At 41.1% G+C, this 22,542-nt stretch overlaps 1 protein-coding gene across 6 annotated transcripts in view; it reads left to right on the forward strand.

The window, feature by feature from the left end:
* Positions 1 to 22,542, forward strand: part of TMEFF1 (transmembrane protein with EGF like and two follistatin like domains 1) — a 95,680-nt gene that overhangs the window by 1,160 nt on the left and 71,978 nt on the right. The window contains exons 2-5 of one of the 6 annotated variants that reach the window (XM_083449590.1): positions 1,262 to 1,408; positions 18,897 to 19,007; positions 19,226 to 19,356; positions 20,137 to 20,299. In XM_083449590.1, coding sequence (XP_083305716.1) covers positions 20,257 to 20,299 — 43 coding nt within the window. In that variant the 5' untranslated portion in view covers positions 1,262 to 1,408; positions 18,897 to 19,007; positions 19,226 to 19,356; positions 20,137 to 20,256. Of the gene's footprint in view, positions 1 to 648; positions 1,409 to 18,652; positions 18,750 to 18,896; positions 19,008 to 19,225; positions 19,357 to 20,136; positions 20,300 to 20,396; positions 20,560 to 22,542 lie in introns of those variants that run through there. The other 5 variants (XM_083449588.1, XM_083449587.1, XM_083449586.1 and 2 more) reach the window with 5 other exon arrangements.

A 22,542-nucleotide genomic window follows, 5' to 3' on the forward strand; every position in this document is an offset into this window, starting at 1 on the left:
CTTGTTCAGTTATTCAGTGGAAATTAAAAGTATACAAACATTAATGAAAAACCATAATGGAATACATTACAATGTGACACAAAACCTAAATGAGGGGAAATTTTGAGGCATTTCCCAAGCTGAATGCAGTATTTTCTTCCAAGAAGCAGGAGGTGTATGCATCTTTTAATTTTATCGAGCTGCATTTTCCTCTACAGAGCTACAAGATGCACACCTGTGGATCACGTGCTTTCATTCTGGTGACAACCCTATTGGGCTTTTCCAGGTTGACTCCCTTTTATTTTAAAGAGTGTGTAATCAGGGCCATCTTAAGCATATATGGCGCTGTAGTGCAAAGATCCCTCCGGCACCCCCGTTTCCCAGAGTTGTAAACCATAAGAGCTGGGGTTTGTGGTAGTTCCCTTACTTGGACTGGACAGAATGGTGGTGGAATATTGAAGGAAAGCATTAAAGTTTGGGATTTTTTTAAAAAAAATGTTTTTCCACAGGTTAAGGCACAGAGGGCTGATTTTTGGTCTATGATAAAATGTTCTCTTTGCACCACCAAACCTTTCAGGGGAGAATTTGCAACAGTTTGGCACCATTTTTGAGGGAATTGGATAACGTCAGTTTTTTGGTGAAATTGTGACTTTCACCAAAGTTAGGGATTTTTTCGCAAAAAAAAAATTCCGCAGGTTAGGGCGCCGAGGACTGATTTCTTTGGTCTATGATAAAACATGCTGTTAGGGGAGAATTTGCAACTGTTTGGCACCATTTATGAGTGAACTGGATAATGTCAGATTTTTGTTGAAATTAAGAGGCAAATGACAAAGGGAACTTTCCCCTTTATCTGAAGGAAAGATGTTAATTTTTATTCAATTTAATTCATTTTACTCAGTATTGTGAGAAAAATTTTACTCTTACAGTGGCAATGGTGCCCACCAGAGAGGTGCTGGAACGAAGTTCCGGTGAGTCCCGACTGGAAAAAAGCTGTAATTTTACTTATTTTTACATTTTGCATCCTACCTTTCATCCAAGGACCTCAAGGTGGCGTACTTCTCCCTCTCCATATTTTATACTCACAACCTTCTTTTGAGGTGGATTAGGATGAGAGACTATGGCTGGCCTAAGGTCTGTTAGTGAGCTTCAACACTGAGTGGGGACTTGCACTCTGATATCCCAGGTCCTAGTCTACACTACACAGGATCTGTCATTTGTAGTTTTAATGTTTCAGTTGTTTTTTTTATTATTATTTGGTTATTAACTACTGTGTTTTCTCTAGGTGCGGCAGCTCAGGAACTGGCTCGAACTGTGTTTCAATCTTGTCTTCAGAAAAACCACATATAAATAATCCCAGAGCAAGGTATCGTCAGGATAATGTGGGAGACTCTGCATGATGGCCGTGTGATGAATAACTGAAGAATGCACAGTAAGGAAAAAATATGGCAATGTGTCCTTTTCCTGACCCTACTATGGTCCAGCCCTGTCCTGCTGGCCTCATTGATTCCTCCTGACCCGATCATAAATATTTCCAGATGTTTGCTGCATATCCATCCTCCTATTTAAAAACAAAGTAATCCCAGAAATGGTAGCTTATCCTTCACAGAGCTACAGTTCCCAACATCCCTAACAAACTACAGGTCCCAGGATCCTTTGTGGAGAGAGGAGATGTGCTTTAAAGGTATGGTGTTGTCCCCAGCCATTGTCCGCAAATTCAACCTGTGTTTTCTACTTCCCAGTTCTCTAGCCCTCCCTTGGATGGATTACCTAACTCTACACCTCCTGATTCTAGGTCCGGTTCTCTTTTGTATTGCTTGCTGTGGATAAACTCTGTGCCTTAAGACCTCAGCTCCTGTTCTCCATAGCACCTGACTAACCTTATTAAGTGGAAGGATTGTAGCTCAGTGCTAGACCATATGCTTTGCATGCAGAAGGTTCAGTCGCCACCATCTTGGAAGAGACCCCAGTCTGCACACTGGGAGAGCCATTGCCAGACTGTAAAGACCAGCCATTCTTAACTTTGGATTCCCAGATGTTCTTGAAATGCAACTCCCATCATCTGACCACTGGCCATGCTGGGAATGATGGGAACTGTAGTCTGACAATATCTGGGAACCCAAGGTTGAAAGAGGCAGGTGCAGTCAGTGCTGAGCTAGGTGGACAAATAGCCTGACTCATTATTTCATTGCTCAGTGGCAAATCACATTCATGCATACAAAATACTTCAAGATCAATACAGTGGTACCTCCATTTACGAACTTAATCCGTTCCAGAAGTCCGTTCTTAAACCAAAGCCATTCTTAAGCCAAGGTGTGCTTTCCCTAATGAGGCCTTCTGCCACCGGTGCCCTTCCACCGTTCGGCTTCCGTTCATAGACCGAGGTAAAATTCGCTATCCGGAACACTACTTCCGGTTTTGCAGAGTTCTTATAACGAATAGTTTGTAAACGGGACTGTTCTTAAACCGAGGTACCACCATACTGGTATCAGACCCTGGAGAGCTGCTACCAATCAGAGTGGACAGTACTGGGTTAGCAGATGGACAAATACAGTGGTACCTCGGGTTAAGTACTTAATTCGTTCCGGAGGTCTGTTCTTAACCTGAAACTGTTCTTAACCTGAAGCACCACTTTAGCTAATGGGGCCTCCTGCTGCCGCCGGAGCACAATTTCTGTTCTCATCCTGAAGCAAACTTCTTAACCCAAAGCAATCTTTCTGGGTTAGTGGAGTCTGTAACCTGAAGCGTATGTAACCTGAAGCGTATGTAACCTGAGGTACCACTGTAGTTCACAGTTTCCTGTGTTTTGCAATCTGTCTCTCGACTGTCTCTGCTTCCATCTTTGCCATTCCATGATTTCCAGTGGGCTCCGTCTCTCTTCAGTTGAGATACATCTTGGCTCATTCATATTGTCCTGATTGCTGTGGCTCCAATACTGACATCCTGAAATAATTTGAAGAGGTGCATGATTTGGTCAACAATCATAACAACTAAAAATAGACAGTAAGACAAGGCTATTTAACACAGTGACCAAAGTAGCCAGGTGCCTTTTATTTTAAATTTAAAACAATTACTTTTCTCACCCACCCTCATATTGGAATCCTACTTATTTCAGAGCATCCTATCTGTGCCAAGTTTCACACTTACCTGTTTCAGAACATCACCTTAGCTTCACTGAATCTGAACAGAACTTTAGTAAAGGCATTTATGATGTGTTAGTACACACCAATAATTAGAGACACAAAATATATAACATGATAGTTTCTGCAGCAGGCTTAATTTGCCTTTTCTTGGAAAGCCTTTCAAAAGTCAGTAGGTGTAATCCAGTAAAGTTAAGCATTTTTAAATCCCATTTATATCCACGGGAGAGTTAAACATATGCTTAGATCTTTCTCATTGCAATAACTGGGACTTAAAAATGTTTAATTTTGGTCCATTGTTCGTTGCTAGATTTTAGGAGCTTCAATTACACTGATGTAGTATATTGTCTTAAATTCTGGTGATTTGGTTTAACAAGGCTATGGATAAAACCATCAGAGAAATGGTAATTGATAGCCTTTAACAAAAGCAGCCGTCCGAAGTGAATGTTTGATACTGGTGTACCTTTAAAAAACTGTTATTCAGCTGTTTTAAGCCTCAACTTTCAAAGGAATGTTGTGCATTCAAAATCGCCAAAACGCATGGTATTGATTAAAATATAGAAATTATGTGATCTGGTTCCAGGCGCTGACATCAAACAAGTCTCAACAGGTCTTTTCTCTGACATCTTAGCACAAACTATAGCATAATCATTTACTAACAAAATGAGCTAGTGGAAGGAACAGTTACTAGAATCTTTATTTTCTTTTTTAGCGACTGCAACATGGCACCCCTTAGGAGAAAATAATCAATAGTCACCTCTTCTCTCATCAGTTCCATGACACAAACATTTTTTGTACCTATCTATACATTTTTTCCTGGTGTTCTGCCTCATGTGAGATTTAGCCAGTCAGTTTGAAGCTAAATGAAGTAATTTTGTTTTATATGCATCTTTAGCACATTATTTAGGGGCATAATATAACCTGAAATTTCCACGCATAGGAATTCAGTGGAATTTGAAGAGTTCAAATTTGTTCTTGAAGAGTTCATCTAACTTATTGGAAGGCATACTTCTTTTTAATATAGTGCCATGCCATTGCCAATGCTGTTTATACAGTACTATAGATTATATATCCTGCATTCTTTTGATTTTTCACTTACTTGCCTGGTTTCTGGTAATGTATATATAATGTATTGCTTCAGTTGGTTTGTGATGTGAATGTAAAGCCCACATTTGACAGAATGCTCATTCACATTATAAATGCCTCTCTTCTACTTTCCCTTTCACATTAATAATAATAATATATTAACATAAATATAGTGGGAGAGGGGTGAAAAAGTGGAAGTGCTCTGTATTCCCTTTTATGGGGCTTCCAGCAGTGGCATATAAAGCATGTAGATTTCTCCCTTCTTAAATGTCGCTTTGCAAATATTTTTTCTTTTATAATTTAAGTTGATTGTGTATATTTAAAAACAAACAAACCCACTTCTGCTTAGTTGAGCTAATCTTTTTCCATATACAGTCACCTATCCCCAACCTGTGCATTAGGAAGTTAATGATATTGTCTGGCTTTGTGGCAGGCCAAAACAACATAAAACTCATTTCATTATTTTTTTTAAAGCAAAAAGACCAAAGAGCTGCTACTTCGATTGTGGCAGGGAAGGTAAAATGCTGAAGCCCAAACAGGGTCACACTAAAATCCTGGATTTCATCATTACCTTCTGTTTAATTTTTTTAAAAATAATGACTGATGGTTGCAATTTTTTTTTAAAAAAAAGCTTTTAAAAAGGATAAGTTATCACCATTTCCGATAAAGAAATATAGGATACAGCTATGTGATTTACTGTGCTGTGTTGGCATCTGTCTGTCTCAGGGGAGTGCCCCTCTGTTGGAAGGTTGCAGGACTTGCTATGGCTGTAGAGACCAATGCGGGAGAGAGATGTTTTGTTGCAGCTGAGGCAGATAAAGGCATCCAGATGTACCATGCCATTTCTGCGATCCTCCCAGCAGTTATTTCTCCTCTGGCCACTGCTATGGATATACAACTTGACTGCCTGTCTCCAGACACCGCGGTCGTCTGCAGGGGATTCCCACATGGCAGGGCTGATGTCGCCAGCCTTCATGTCACGTTTTCAAAGATCTTGGTAAGGCAGAGTTGGTCTGCCCACAGGCCTGGTGCGGAAGCCATAGAGCATGTCCTTAGGAATCCTGCCATATAGCATTCTGTGGACGTGACCAAGCCAGCACTAAGTCAACAATAAAACATGCCAAGATGGAAAGGATGTGTGATCTATATTTACAAGGTCTAAATAAAAAAGAGACTTACCAATTTTTATTTCAAAAAAGAAGGTAAAAAGTAGCCTTGGACAGCGCTAAATCCAGATACTTCCATAGACCTGTGGTACCTGACACTTCTCCATTATATTTTATAGGCAGTTTTCACCTCTGCCTTGGAGAAGATCTCTTGTGTATGTAGCAAGTGGCTAGGAAGTCTAAATCATTATCATTTTCGGATAGGGTTAGAAGTGTCCCCTGTTTGAAACCCAGAAGAGCTGTTGTCAGTCATTGTAAACAATGCTTGCTAGATGGACTCAGTATCAGTATAACGCAACTACCTATGTACCACATTATAAGTGTGACTAACTTTGAAAATGGTCTGGAAACTGCAGTTAGTTCAGGGTAGGGACACACGATTTTAAACTCAAACTGGACAGTTTGACTGTATGATCTGCATGGTAGACATTCGAAACAATATATACTTGTCATAGTTTGCTAGTTACCTCCAGTAGATTTTTATTTTCTTTTGATGGCTGTTCCCAACATTGCAACACAAATTATTCCATACATTTCATCTCCACAGCTCACACATCCTAATTATTAACACAGACTTTTGTAGCGGACAAAGCAGGGATTTGATCACCATAACCTAATGGCATTTGTGAATCGTTGGAAACATTATTATTAGCTCTCATAACACAAACATTCTTCATTAATCACCTACTCTTCTCAAACTCTCTCATTATCAGCTGTAATTAGAATAACCTTTATGCTGGTCATGTATTCTGCTTGCAACCTGAGCTGAGTTTTGAACTACTGAACAATCTCCGTTCTTATTTATAATGATGGCCCTACATGAAAATCTGCTCCCCCGCCTATTTTCCCACCGTGCCTTTCTTATGACAGGTAATGAATATTTTAAGCGTTTCACTGTATTTCCTCCTCAGTTCTATTAGCTAAGATGCCATGAACAAATTCCTGAGTCCTTAGGATGTGCTATCGGTGTAAGTTCATTATACTTAACGTGTTTCATTCATATCAGGCAACAACAGTGAATGAAGCATCTTCATTATAAATATGTTTTCCTTGCTTTTAGCATTTGCCCATATGACTCTAATTTTATAACATTGCAGTTGCTATTAATAATGCACTTTATACTCACAGCTGTAATTAACTACAAAGCCCAGGCTTGCTCCATAAATCTGTGTGGCCATCATGAGCAGTGACTCATGCTTGCAACAGGAATGTTTCAGTGTATGGTTCTCCAACATTAAAAAAAGAAGGCACACAACAATGGATTAATGATTTGCATTATTTGTCCCTATTTGGCAAAGTATTGACATATGTGCAAAGAGGACAAATGTGAAGACATTTGCTCAGCTTTTATTGAGACATGCTCAATAACAGATGCACCAATGGTCTGACTTGGCATGAGGTAGCTTCCTATGTTGCTATAGTAATCAGTTTGCTGTGTGTTGCTTCTTTGAAATTCTACAACCCTTCAGGACTGGTCCCACCATTAGGTAGAGTGAGGCAGCTGCCTCAGGCAGCAGATGCAGGGTGTTTGGGCAGTGAGCACGGGCAAGATATTGGAGGACAGAATGAAGTGTGTGTTGCACAGTCTGTCATATACTCTCTAAGCTAGCCTGCTGTCCATCTTGCCCCCTGTTTCCTAAGCTAGTCTGCTGTCCTCAATTACAGCAGACGATGCTATCCCATCGCCAGTGTTGAATCTTACTTCAATCCACTTGGAGGCACGCCACCTTGTTGTTAGATTCAGGCACCAACATTTCTTGGGTCACCTTTGTCCACTTTTTTCTCCCTCCTTTTTATTATTTCCTACTCCCCCCCCAAAAAAAAAGTCACTTCATTCATTCATTTCCCAATATTGGGATAAACTGCAATAATAAAATCGGTTTAAAAAAGCTTCCGGTGACTTTATTACATACATGAATAATGAAGAGGACACGAGTCTGTGAAATTCACAAATGAGCCAGATCCTCACCTTCAGTTAACAGTAGAATAATAAAAAAGGGACACCTAGTCCAAACCCATGAAATACTGAAATCTTTTGCCCAATGTGGGACTCAAATCCACAACTCCGAGATTATGAGTCTCATGCTCTACCGACTGAGTAGAACTGCAATTCTCCTTTATCGGTCTCTACAGCCACAGCAGGCACTGTAACTCTCCAATGGGTTCACTTCACCCCCAAAGATGCACTCCTCCATTGTCTCCCAAGACAGACGGATGCCAACACCAGTGCTGTTAGGATAGCATGCAATACCAATGCAGTCCAGTGAAAAAACCAGAAAAGCTTGAGATGGATATGTCCTTCATGCACATAACACCATTTACTAATTTAGGTATGGCTTCTGTATTTTGTGATATGCAAAATGTTTATTCTTATTCTTATTTAAAAACATCCACTTAAAATACAGCAAAAAACATACTTTGAAAAACAAACAATAAAAGGGGGGAGAGAAGAACCCACAGAACCATGCAGCAGAGCACTGCAAGGTGACCCACCAGCCCCTGATCCCTGGAATGTTCCAGGCATACCTGAGCTTGAGAAATTACACGTCCCAAATGTTGCATGACAATAATAAATTCTGCCGCATGACTGATGGGGCCAGTTGTAATAACACCTGCTGAGGAGCCATACGCCTGCAGCATCCTCTTCCCCAGCTGGGAGACGTAGTTGTTGCAACCAGATGATGTGGCACTAGAGATTTGTGATCTCTCAACCCCAGGTGTGGCTGGGGTTTGACAAGGTTCAGCTACCTGTGCAAACTACAGCGGAGGAATAAATGGAGCACTGTACCCGTGGGCAGTAGGGAACTTTTATGGATCACAGCCTTCATCTGCAAAATTACACAGCTGTGATTATTTTTGTCTGTGATTAATATTTCAGACTGGATCATTTTCGAATTAATGTTTCATTATAATTTCTTTTTAAAGAGCTTCTTGCAGCTTGGGAAGAATGTCAGTCTCCAAGGTGAATATTTTAACCATTTTAAGCATGGTCTCTACATTTTCCTTTCCAGCATTTTAATGCCACTGTATTATCACACCAAGGAGGCTTTCCAGATTATATTCAGGCACTCAACATCTTCAGAGCTCTGCATTCTTTGTACCACCCATTTATAATAGTTAGCAGGAAAATAATAGATCTCGGGCACATTTTCTTTTACAAAATGTAGGGACACCAACTGAATTATTGGGATGAGATTACTGAACAAAGCAAGGTTTCTTTTGCCAGAGGGAGGGAAATGTCACATACATTTCTACATCTTCATCTTTGTTGTTGTTGTTTGCTTTTTTAACATAAGTAATTACTTGTTCCAGTCCAGAACAAATACATATAATGTCCCTATACTTAAGAACGAAAACAAATCCCCTCAAAACACCGCTTCCACACATTTGGAGAGTTGAGAATTAGAAACAGCAATTTAGTCTCCCGTGCTTTCTTTCCTTGGATTCTTGTCATAATGACAAGCTTTTCTATTACCATCATTTTCTTTTCTGAAGAGTTAGGTGAATCTGAAACTACATTTTTGACAGGTTTTCCAAAGAACAGTGAAGACTTAAAGAGTTCCACCCCCCCCCCGCCCCACAATTCCTTGGAAGGACCGTCATTTACAGTAGCATGAAGCTGTTTGCTTCTTCGTTCTGTAGAATTCCTCATATTCTCTGACAAAGCAATCTTCTTGATCTCAGCTTTCTGTAAAACGTTGTATTTCTTCATCCTTTTGGTAGTTTTAAGATTAATCTTCTTTCTGAGACTGTGCTTGTGGCTTTGTCTGATGAGCTTACAGTAGATGTCAGTAATGAAAGTTGCACTCTATTGATACCCTGTTTCTTTGGCATTTGGATCATTAGATGTTGATAACTAAATTGTGGGAGTTGAAGGTTAAAATTGGGGACAGGACATTCATGGGACTGCTTTTGAGTAGTTATTCTAGTTTCTGGTAGAAAGACCACAAAATGTAATGATGGATGAGAGCTCATGTTACCCGCACTCCCTTCCTTGTATAATCTTCCATCTTGTTCCATCTTGTCTCCTCTGTTTTACTTTTAATTTTCTTTGTACCAACCACTGTTGTGTTCTGCCTGGGGCTGATAGAAGTTGTAGTTCAAAACATCTGGAGGTTGGCAATGCTGAAGACTGATTTATACAATAAGAACAAATAATATAGTAATTATATTTCATTATAGCAAAATAAATTAATAAAAGTAGCCAGTAAAAGCCAGCCTCTTCATGAAGATGGATGGTACTATGGACCAGTGGAAACAGAAGCTCCATCTCTGATATCAGAGGTCTAGGCAACTAATCAGAAGAGTTATTTAGACATTGTTGTGAGCTTAATGGTTCCAAATCCACACTATAAAAGAGGTGTGCTGCATAATTCCTAATTTTGGCTGGACTGTTTTCATAGTATCTATAAAGCTACAATTAAAATCTGAAAGTATGTTATATAGCTGGGTGCAGATGACTGGAAATCTAAAGTTCAAGTGGTGTTATTGCATCCCCTATAAAGCACACTCCACTTGTGTGGGGTCCTCTGTATCGTATCACAAGTATATATTGCTCCTTTTAATTTTTCTTCTCTTTAGAGGGTTATGAGGAGTATGATTAATTTTATTGATCAAGTTCTTGACAAGAAGTTTTCTTTGGAATAGTCATGTCTATTTTTCTTGGCAACCCGCACAGCAGATCCTTAAAGTGTCAGAATGTTCTGTGCATTATCCAGTGAAGAAACCCAACTGTTGTAGCTATATAAAGATGAAGCATTGCAGTGAATGACTTGATGTCACTGTCAGAGCTAGTTCCCACTGAGCTGAAGGGTAGTGTGAGGTGAGGCAAGCAGAGAGTGGGAGGCAAGGGAAAGTGGTCTATCGTCGGCAAGAAATAGCAAGAGCAGAGTTTCAGGCCCACTATAAACATGACAGATAACATTAAAATATAAAGTAAATTGTTGATATCACACTTCATTAACACTGAACAATTTCATATTCCAGGACATCAGTGAACATATATGAGACAGGTTAAATAAGTGAATTTATTATTCAGCAAAGAAGGTCTTTTAAATTCCTGAAAACTCAATAAATCTATTATTTCTGACTCTTGGTTTGCTCCACCGGAATAATCTCATTATTACTTTAATGCAGAAGTGCAGGATTTGCATGAAAATTTTGATTGCTTTCTGTGTCGTTGTGACCAAAACAGATAATGACGAAGTATAATTCTTAGTTGTCATTATGACTAATCCTTAATCTCTCATTAATCATAATTTAGTTGGTGCTTAGCTTCTATCTTCAGTGTGCAAGCTGCAATTACCTCCGGGCTTATATATATTACAGGCGAGCTAAAGACATGGTAGAGCTTACTACATTAGATCGGCAGTTTTTGTTAAGGTGTTTAGTTACTACTAAGTGGTCATGATATTTTATTATGCTGTCACATTGTCCTTGGAGGTGGGCCCTCTTGAATCTTAAAGCAGGGAGAAGAATCGAGACTGCACATGGAGTCACTACTCAGTTATTTTTCCCTGCAGGTGTGTGCATTTGGGTAAGAGGGACAGTTCAGATATTGCAATAGCCAGCTGCCTATGCAAACTGACTCTGCGGAAAAGGATTGTGATTGGGGTGTTGTGAGCAGTGATTAAAGTTCTGCCTTTGAGGAGATGTTTGAGATAATCCAAACATGCAATCAGTTCTGGTGCCAGCAGCCAGCTAGGTTGGGCACAGGCTGAGGGTACCAGTAGCTCAGGAGGATTTGACCTGGTTGTGCCATCACTTACCATCCTCCCCAGTGGTCCCCAACAACCATTTTAGTACTGGAAGGGCAGTGCTGTTGCTTCTGAATAGGAGTCAAGCTCACTCCCATCCATAGTTGCTATCTGCCAATTGAATTTACCCAAAATATAATGCCCCGGCCCACAGATTTACATTGAGAGTGGCATGGGCAGCTGGCTGCCAAGGGCCTCCTGAAGTCTGGGATTGACTCTGCATGCAACACATGCAATATATGTACAACTTGATGTGTGGCTCTCACTTTACTTTATGTGCAACATGTTACACATGTTCTCAAAACCTGGCTCCATACTTCACTATCTTAGGGTAGCTGTTGTGTATAAACACTTGAATAAAAAATAAGTTAAAGCCTCACTGGACTGTTATCCTATTCTACTGCAAACTGTTGCTTAGTGTCACCATCTGGTGAGACAGTAATCTTTCTTTTCTTTCTTTCTTTCTTTCTTTCTTTCTTTCTTTCATCGGAAAGACCGATATATTTTGTCTGCAGTGATATGCACACTTACCTGTGACTAAGCTCAGTTGAAAATTGTAGGGCAGACTTTGCCAATCTGGTGTTCTCCAGATGTTTTGAACTCCAACTAGTCACAGGCAACATAAACATTTGGAGGGCACCAGGTTGCCAATGCCTGCTGTAGTGCTTATTTCTGAGTAAACACGCAGAGGCTTAAGCTTTATGTCAGCTTATAGAATCAAATAGTCAGCATGCATGCATGATCCAGTCACAACAGCACATCTTACGCATGGCGACAGATGTTCCCAAAGCTATTGCCAGGTCTATCAACATCTGAACCAGAATGCAAAAATTAGGTTTCTGTTTATTGCTGCCCGCCTTGCTGGGGGAAAAGAAGTACTGTACACTTAAAAGTGAACATCTTAAGATGTGGCTTTTGTGTCTGTGGGGTCTTATTTATTGATCTCAGGGGCAAATAGCAAGGGTCTTTGCCCTGTTGGCAGAATGGGGCCTCTGTTTTTTTTTCTATGGAAGGAAGGGAGGGAGGAAATAAAATTGACTGATGTCAGAATTGAGCTGTGGGCAGCTGTCAAGTTGGAGCCAGGAGTTGCGCCAAGGGTCAACCAAGAGGTCAGTCTAGGAGTCAGAGCTGAGGGGTCAAGCCAGGAGTCAGCACCAATGGCTCAACCGGGAGACAAGTCAAAACTAAGAATGCTCAGGAAAACAATAGTTGCCTGTGCAGAGTCTCAGCCCAAAGTGGAACCCTTTTACAGCCCTTCAGTTTGGTTTGTTAGCTTCCTATATGTCCCATGGTAAATATTTAAGAGTGTAAAGCCAAAAAACAGCACAGTGAGCAGAGCTTTGGGCTCTGCATGAACTGTCAGAATAGAGTTTGCCACAATGAAGGGGGTGTATGTTTCCCTTCCTTAAGCAGGTCTGCTTTTAGAGCTGTGCATTGGGTAAACAGTGTTAAAAAGCATTGGTAGAAGCTGGTAAAGTCAAGGGCTTGACAGCTGGTTTGGTCAGGATCACTGCCATGCCCCACCAGTTTCCAGGACCAGATGAGACCTCAGAGGAGGCTCCTACTGTTGACTCCATTGTGTCTGGAGCTTCAGCTGAATCAGTGGAGATGGACAACCCCCCTGAGATTAACATACAGAGGATTACATTTTCAGGGGACCCAGCATGCTCTGGTCCCACCTTCCAGGTTCAGATCCCCCAAAACCATTCGCAGGAGCAGAGATGGCAGCTGATGTGACTAGACCACAACAGGCATATGCATTTGACAGCATGAGTCTTTCCCTGGTCCCTGTTTGACCAGAGAAAGCCAGAAAAAGGAGTCAGAGCCCTGCTGGTGCTCCAGAAAGGGCTTGGGCAGCAGAAACAGCTGTTTGTGCCTAGCCATTTTTGAGGCAGCATCTCACCTAGCAGCTTCCTGTGTCTGTACTGGACAGCTCCCTTGCTGTGCTGGAAACATTGCACTTGGACAGCTCCCTAGCCTCACTGGCAAAAGGAGAGTCTAAGCCATGCAGCCATGGTGGTGGGACAGTCACTTGGGCTGGGCTTGCTCTCATAATGGCTTTGCACCACTGGTTCATGGAATCCTCTTTTTTTAGGAGCAAAGTAAGGCTCAATACCTTTAGTTTTCACTTTTCTCTCAAGCCTTCCCAAATTAAACTATTTTATTTCTGCAGGTTTTAATGCTTGCTTTTTTATATTTTAATTATATTTTACGATCTGTATTGTTTTTTGTTCCGTGCACTGCTCAAGTGTTCTCTGAATGTAGCATAGTCGATAAAATATTAGATATATGCTTTTTTTTTCAAAACCTCCTTGCCTGTCTGATGCCTGAGAACAGGTGATAGTTTTGGCCTTGATTTGGCATTTGAGTGTGGTGGCAGTGGCGCCTGTAGCTTCTAAGGAAGCACAGATGACTGCTTGGTGATTATTTTCCCAGACGCAGCCATAGATGACTAGGTTGTCAATACATGCAGTGACATAGGCAGAGTGTGGTGCTGGGATATTGTGCACCACTTCTTTGAAGATAGCAGAAACTCTGTGGAGCCCCAAGGATAGCATCTAATCAGGGTGGCAAAGGCAGTCATTTAGATCAGTGGAACATTTCTATAGCCTTTATGTACATCAGATAATTGGCTTTGTTCTGTTATAACCACATGCCCTTCCGTGATTGCCTCCATTGGTTGCAGAGTCCTTTAAACCCAAATAGATTTTTTTTCTTTAAGTAAGTCCAGCAGGAAACTTGTAAAAAAACATTGCAACCCTCCTTCGGCAGTGGTAGCACATCTACCCAGCACATCTCCTGACAAAAAGAAAAACCACACAACCCACCATCCCCATCATCTACAAAACATCAGATATTGAATTCTGAATAAAATGCATAATTGAGGCTATTTATGTGAGGCGTATGGTATTGATTTGCATAATTAAAAATGTGAATAGTTCAGTCTTGTAAAAATCAACCTCATTTAATATTTACTTTAATAGTCTTCCTATACAAGTACAATGTTTTGCATCAACACCAATAAAATATTGTTTACAAATTATCTCAATACTGAAAAGCTTTTTTGAAAAGCTAAGCAATATTTAAAATGTTCCATTTCCTAAAAAATGTTTGTGCAATTTAGTTTTTGCATAGTATAACATCAGCATAATTTCCTTTGACGTATAACTGAATAATATCAAATTTTCATTCTTTCTCCCAGTCTGTCTCGTCATACATTCCATTCTGGACTGTAAATCATTTTATTTAATTATGTTTTAAAGAAAAAAAATCAATATTTTAATAACACTTTATAATATACAAATGGTTCATAAAACATTATAATATTGTTATTTTAATTATACTTGCAGACAATGATCCCAGGCACAGTTATGCAAGTGTGGCTTAAAAAAAAACAACCCCACACTTCTGTGTGTGCAGGATTGCAGCTATAAATATTAGATATTATTCACTTCACACAACCTATAATTTGTGTTTAATAAAGCAGTCCAGCCTAATAGCTTGTTGTGCTAAATAATCAATGTTTAGGGCAGGTGAGGATGAATATAAGTGGATACCAACAGGTAGGAGTAACCATCATATTTAGTGGTGGTGAAGCAGAATCAGGAAGGAGATGGCAATGCCAAATACAAACACCCAACCGAAAGAGATATGCATCCACAAAGATGCGAGGAATCCTTTTATCTGAGCCATACTTTAAAAAAATCACTGTGCTTTATGTTTTTCAAGTGGGAAATATTCTTAATAGGCAATTATAAAATAAATGATACATAAATATTTGAGGCAAGCATGTAATATCTCCTGGAAAAGCAATAGGTCTAGCTCCAAGAGTGAAAAGTGAAAAGTGAAGTCATGGGTACATATAATACCAAACATCTTTCGAATTTTGTGAGCTTGTAATAGGTTTGCAAAGCCTTTAAGGACAATAGGCCATAATGTTATGAACAGCCCTGTGATCTCTGGATGACAAATTGGATAATAAATAAAAATAAGTTGGATCTTGATCTATGGTCCAAGACTGGATTGTGTGTTATATTGAAGTTTCCCCCTATCTGCCTCCACAAAAGCTTGCAATGTCTTTAAAAGAAGGGCAAAAAAGACCATTGTTTCACACTGATGCTGCAGTCAGTAAAATTTGTCTTTGGCGCAGCATCGTAACAGGAAAGCCATTATAGGCAAAATTTTGGTGTTCTTGGGCAGCTGTTGCCAGCTCATTTTTCTACTGTAAAAAGCTATGACAATGCCCCTTATTTTGGAGAACACTGAGTTTCATTAGATGGTCCCTGCTGTGGGTCAGAATTTTGGACATCCAGTTTGTCAGGTGGCCCCCAGTTTCAAAAGTCTTCTCAATTCCTTGATTGAGTCTGTTCAGTTCTGTCAGCTATAGTGGTTTGAAGGGGTTGCAGTGTTGTCTTCCAGTTGTCCTCCTTTTGCTTCATAATTTGCTTCTCTGTTTCATTGCTAAAAATGGCTAAGAGGGCCTTTGCTGTTTCCTTCCCTACCAGTGGGGTCCCCATTGCCATTTTTGGAGCTGCAGAGAGATGCCTGTTAGCTGGGTGCACTTCAAGGTCCTTCAGGAAATAATACAAGGTGATATTGTGTTCCTTAGCCCTGTGGTCCCCCCTTGATATCCCCACTCATCCCTGGTGTGGTGGATTTTTACAAAAAATGAAGCTACAGACACCTCATTTTTAGTGGGATTGGTTGCAGAGTTCAGAATCAAGCACCTGCCATTATTGCAGGTTAGTTCTTATGCTCTTGACATGCTATGGAAGCACTTAATATGCTATGGAAAATCTGATGTAGCAATTGAACCATTAGCATCAGTAACTTACTATATGCACTCAGCATAATTACAGTCAGTGCAGATCAGCTGCAATATAGGTTTTATGGCACTTAGGGGGGTGGTTTAAAGCAGTGATAGCCATGCCTGAGCAATTATTGAACTGGGAAAAGAAAGAGAATAATTGGAACGGGAAACTCTCTTCAACGTGAAAGTAAGTAATAAGAATTACACCTCAAAACACTGCAACAGCCAAAAGTGAGGTACCCTAAGCAATTAATATATGATGGCTTTAAAGATATAATTCTTCATGTCTCTTAACATTTACTCCCTTCCATTGTCTAGCTTGTAGATTTTATGTAGCTGGTGGATGGCTGCCAGAGTGTGCACTTACAAGCAATAAGTAAATACCAGATGAATTATTCAATAAAATATTACAGAAAGAAATGTAATCCTAAAAATACCCTAGTAAGGATTTTGATAGTATCTATCTCAGAAACTCAGTTTGAATAATATGTCTAATTGGATCAAAATAAAAACTGACCTATACTAATAGCTGCTAGCTATTTTTTACTACCCATACCCTTTGACATTGATTGACAACTCAGTCTACAGCTGAAGAATAAAGGCAGAACCCTCCAATTTGGAGTACAATTGTTCCCCCCAGCCTAAAGATTCAGCAACCCTTTCTTCCTATCCAAAACTCATTACAAACAAATCCACATCCACTTTCACTCCCTTTGATTTTATGTCGTATTTTTTAAAAATATTTTTATTACTACTGCTACAAACCAATCAGCATTCTTATCAAACCAAAACGCAATTTACAAAGGAAGTGTTTTATTCCAAAATACCTGACAGAGACTTTTTGCAATAAGGAAAATGCATGGAAAATGTGGGCTAATGCTTGTGTTGATGAAGGGTTGTCTAATCTCCCTGGAGACCAATCAGGTGCATGCTGAAGAAACAGGTCATCTCAAAGTGCCCTTACAATGGAAGACTCCCTCTGTGTGTGTGCATGTGCAGGTGTGCACGGAGCATCAAGCATCGCTGCTGGTTCCTGAGATGGAGAGAGGTCAATTGTAGGGAGCTCAGTGCACTGCAGGCACAGTGGTAGACCTAATCCAGCACTCTTGCTGCTGTGATTGTACCATGCTGAGCTCCCTGGACATTTCATCTCTCCAGCTTGGGAACCAGCAGTGACACCTGGCATTGGCAATGTATGGGCCCTTTGCCCAAAGGCTCCCACAATCATGCCCTAGGTGGTTAATCACCTCTGTAAGTTTTGCAAGGCATTTGCCTATCTGGAAAGATCTGGCAGATGTGTCTCCAGGAGCATCAATTTGCAAAGGCGCCTAGACATGTGATTTCCATTGTCTTTCAGACATGTGGGTTCCCTTTAAGCATGAACTGAGAATGCAGAAAATCATCTTTTGCTCCAACGTGTGACACACAGATTCAAGTGCCTTCTTTTTATGAAACCTTGGTCTGAGCCCTTGTGATTGCAAATGTTTTAAATGCAGGAACAAATATAAGTTGTTTCCTTTCGATGAAGTTGCACACAGCATGCCATGTGATGGATTTTGTGGGGAGGAAAGTCGATAATCTAATCTATATGAGCCTGGCAGTAATTACGAGTCACTGGAACATGTAAACAAAATCTGAGAATAGCAGCAGACGTTGCTAGTGAGCCACAGAAAATGTAAAGCATATTGTTATGAGGTTGGGTGAGTGGTGAGGAAGTAGGCTGTATGCCAAGACCCTTCTAACCACTAGATCCAGCAAGTGTTAAAATATAAGCCAGGCTAGCTTTCTGTGCTGATGAGCCATTAAGGGGAAGAAGGAAAGGGGCTCCCCCAACTCCCGGATAGTTAAAAGGACAAAGCCAGAGTTGAGACTTGAAAGTTTGCAGTGATGTGAGCTAGAGGCTAAGTAGCAAACTGGGAGCCAAGGGAGACAGAGGGACGTTGGATTTCTGTTTCAATCCAAGGCTGCTGCTATGGGGGAAAGCAAGGCCTTCTTGGGGTGTTAATGCTGTGAACCCCTCCACTGCAGGCTCAGGGTGTATATATGTGTAAATAAACCACATATCCTAAAAGACACCACAGCCAAAGGAAATACGAATCAAATATGAGCCATTCAGAATCCCTGAAATCTCACACTGCTTGGAGATTGGGGTGGCATGCAACAATATATAATTAAGCCTGTGCTCATGCTACAGGATTCAGTTACCCAAGCCCCACTGAACTCTATGGGCTTCTAAGTGTCTATATACAGTATTACTTTTTTATTAAGGTGTATTCAGCTGGATTCTATGGGACTTCTTTATATATATGTGTGTGTATTTATTAACATAGTACTTTTTGTCTGTATAATTCTAAGCACCATATCATAGGTTCCCTGGTGGTTTCCCATCTGGGCACCTCAGCAGACCCGCCAAGTGTCCCTATTTTCAAGAGACAGTCCCAGATTTACAGAAGCCATTGTGGCACCTCCCTCTGCTGGCTCACTGGTCACCAGAGTACTAAAAGGCCTGGTGAACTCCTATGGTTGGATCATTTCATCTGTGTGAGAGAAAGGAGATGTAAATGTAAATAAGACTTCTCTCAGCATCTGAATTCTGTGATGATAGTGAATTCCTCTTGAGCTTTGATGTATGAATGCCAAAACCATTTTAGGGACAGGAGAGTACTAACTGTGAGCCTCATTTCTCACATTTTTCTCCTTCTTTTCTGGGCTTCCAAGGCTGGGAAAAGTGTTTTCCCGGTTGGGAAGGAGAAATAAGATTTTGCCTCACCCTGAGACCACCCGCTCCACACCCCTCTATCAAAGGACAGAAAAGGTAAAACCATTCAGCATATAGATGTTGCTTCCATAGTAGTATTAGTCCCTAATGTTTCTTAAGAAAGGTGTCTCTGTAACTGTCTGAGGCCTATTTCGAGGTTCTGCAAAATAAAAATATTCCATGTTGCTCTTTGTTCCCCTATAGGCTCTGCATACCTCCTGCCAGAGGAGGATGGTGGAAGAAGATGGCCCAGGAAAATATGACGGTAATGTCTATTTCCAAGGATATGTTCAGTGTATATAAGAATATTAACTTGTAAGATATGGATTTGTTTGTTTTGTTTTGTTTTGTTTTGTTTGTCTTTTTTAGTTTTCGAATGTTGATTTTTGTGTGTTGTGTATTGTTATCGTTTGATATCTTTTGTGTTGTTGTTGTGTGGAAAATACTAATAAAATTCATTTATTAATTTTTTTTAAAAAAAGAATGTCCCTAAAATAATTATAATTGCTAGCCTTCTCATCTTTTCCCTGAAGATGACATAGTAGTAGAAGACCTGAAGGCAGAGGAGGGGTCTTGAAGTTGCCCATCATCAGTGAGCAGCAGGACAGCAGACTGAGAAGACAGACAGGTCACCTAGTCAAAGTCATCCCTGCTAGGGTGAGAGGTATCCCTGCTATCTCTTCCAATAAAAAATTCGAGGGGGGGGGGATAGCCAGAGCCAAAGAATGGCAGTAGGGATGATAATTTAGGTAAACTGATTTCCTCTCATGTGCTCCTTTGTAGTAAAATTTCAGGGTGAGGAGCCATGGAACTTGTGGAAGGGCTGTACCTCGGGGGTAGGCAGTCTGATTTACATACAGAAAGCGGACTGATGGAGAAGGGATGGGGCAGCTGCCCCTTCTCAAGTGGGCTGCAAGAGGAAGGATGCTCCCTCCTTTCCAATCAGCATAGAAACACAGCTCTCCACCTTTCCACTGCCAGCTCCCAACAGGCTAATAAGACTTTTTGCAGGCTAGTAACTTTTGTGGGTTCTTCACAGTGCTGTGTTCATATTTGGTTCGATTGTCATTTGTGCTGGTGACTCACTTTCCCCATTGCAGGTTGCAATGTAGGCTTGAGACCATCTTTTAGCAGATCTGCCTTCATGCTGCCCTTTTCCATCACTGCCCTCCTTTTTCTTTTTGTTAAATTTTGTATTGATTTTACATTTTCAAAACAAATTTCCAATATCAATACTAAACATTCATTTTTCAATTCCCCCCTCCCTGTTGACTTCCCTCAGCTTCCATTTCTGGTTTATTACATCAAATGATACATTCTGTTGTTTGTATATAATGCTATCACATTGTTATATTTCTTTTTTTGTGTAAAGAAAGTTGTAAATGTTTATTTAAATCCTGCCAACGAGTTCATGTTTTTTTTGTTTTTGTTTCTGCAAATATAGAGTAAAAGGTTCCCATACTACCCTCCTTCTGTAGCTTGACTCCTCGAACGTCGGAGGCTGTGAGCGCAACCATGAACCACAGAACCTGAACATGGAGTTTGCCCTCACTCTCTACCAACGATGGGCAGAGCTCAACCACGGAATGAACCTCACCATTTCCCCAGTAAGTGTGTCTCTTTCTCTGGGGCTCAAGGGAGCACATTGGCCCAGCTGCAGCATGCTCTGAGATACAGCACTCATGGTAAAGCAACCCTCTGAGAAATAGCTTTTCGGTCATGAACTTCACCTTACAGCTCAGACTGTCAAGGCAGTGGATGGTATATGCTAGGTCAATACTGACCATTGTCTCTCTTCAGCCACACGTGAACAGTTCTTCCTCCAAGATAGCCGCCCTCCTGGGCCACCAGGGGCACCAGTCTCACAGTAGGCTCCAGAGAGTGGGAACTAGGGAAGAAGCACGGGCGCCGCCATGGGGGACCAAGGGGCAGAGAGCATGGGACTTCTGATTAAGCCAATTTAAGGCTGATTTTAAAGTGTGTATGCACGTTCCAGACTTAAAACTGGTTCATCAGAAATATTGCCTTCCCATAATACACCAGAATCTGTCAAGCAGAGGGAGCTTTAGGGCTGGGCATCTCTAAAATAATTCTCTGCACCCTCATCCAAACTACAATTCCCAGGGGTCACTGGAATACATAAAACCAATATACTGTATGTTTATGGTGTAGATAGGCCCCAAGGAAGAGAGGTGTGTGACTCTAGCACAGAGACTGGGGTCCACAGCAATGTTTCCCTACCCAGCTTTGGCTGGCATGTAAGAGATATGGTTGTACTGACTGGCTGCTGGTGTGTGAGAGACGATAGCTATGATGATGGAACATTTCAAACTTAAGGTGCTTTCGAACTGCTAGGTGGGCAGGAGCTGGGAGCGATAGACGGGAGCTCACCCCGCCGCGGGGATTTGAACCGCCGACCATACGATCGGCAAGTCCTAGGCACTGAGGTTTTACCCGCAGCGCCACCCGTGTCCCTCACATTATGAATGACTTTCCCCAAAGAGTTGTGGGAACTGTAGTGCTACAACTTAAAAAACTACAGATTCCATGATTCTTTGGGGAAAGCCATGTGCTTTAAATGTATGGTGTAGATTTACATGGGACAGGTTCTATCCCTGGCAAATTGAGGTAGCTCTGGGAAAAATACCCCTGTCTAAAACCTTGGAGAGCCATTGCTGGTCAGTACAATATGGATAGAACTATAATCAACAATTCCTACATTCCTACTGATGCTTTAAAGACTGTCAGTTTTCTTCCTATAATATTTCCAAAATTCTAATGACTCTACCCCTTATTCAAAACCTTGTCTTCTCTCATCTTGATTACTGTGATGTTTTCTTAGCCCTCCTGCAATTTCTTTCTTTGCTATAAATCAGTGGACTTACATGTATGTACAGCATGCACAGAATTAGAGAGCCCTGCATCTAAAAGCTTCCCAAGTTATTAGTATGTACTGGTAACTGAGAGGATACCTTTGAAACATGACTACTATTGCCATTGCTGAATTCAAGTACTATTGCCATTGCTGAATTCAATTGCTGCATTGTTTCTGCTCTTCATTTCTCTTGCTCCTCAATTAGAGTCAGTGGAGGGAGATTAATTAGGACAGGTTCACCAACCCAGTGCATAAGAAGGCTCCAGACTCTGAGGTACGTTGGCCTATCTAGAAAGCAAACTAGGAAGCATAACCTAAGCAATTTCTGTTAAATGAGCCAGGCTGTCTTCTCCTGCCTGTCAGAATGTTTAGCCAATGCATTAAGTCAGCGCTGTGATTGATAAGTGACTTGTTTGGACACCAGGCTACAGGAATTCCTCGGATCTTAACCTGGCCGGATTTATAATGGGGCAATTGAAGTAATTGCATCTGGGCCCATGCCAGCAGGGACTCTGAGCTTTCATTTTTAAAAAGTCAAGTTTCTATCTTCTAGAAAGAAGTTATTTGTCATGGACTGCCCAAGTCAGGATGGCACTGATGGGTGGTTTGCAGAGGACCCTGGGGAGGGCTCAAGCGGGCTGGCTCACAGCGGGGTGATGCCCCACCTGCCGCCATCCACTTTGCGGGAGGCAGTGACATCGACCCCTTCACCTAGGTCCTGAAGGCATGAACAGAGGTGTGAACAGATGTAGCAGGTCCAGTCGCCCAGGCAGAACATTAGCAAGGACTAAAGAACAGAACAGCAGGCTGTGCTAAACTCTGCTGGCCCTTTCCTTTATACCAGGATTGCATGATGGGGCATCAACAGTAGAACAGTGTCCAGATCAAGGGAAGTAATAGTCCCAACTCTATTCTGCCTTGGTCAGACCTCACCTAGAGTACTGTGTCCAGTTCCGAACACCACAATTTAATAAG

The sequence above is a fragment of the Podarcis tiliguerta genome (genome assembly GCF_965153285.1).
Source record: "Podarcis tiliguerta genome assembly, chromosome: 7".
In the NCBI taxonomy this organism is placed as follows: domain Eukaryota; kingdom Metazoa; phylum Chordata; class Lepidosauria; order Squamata; family Lacertidae; genus Podarcis; species Podarcis tiliguerta.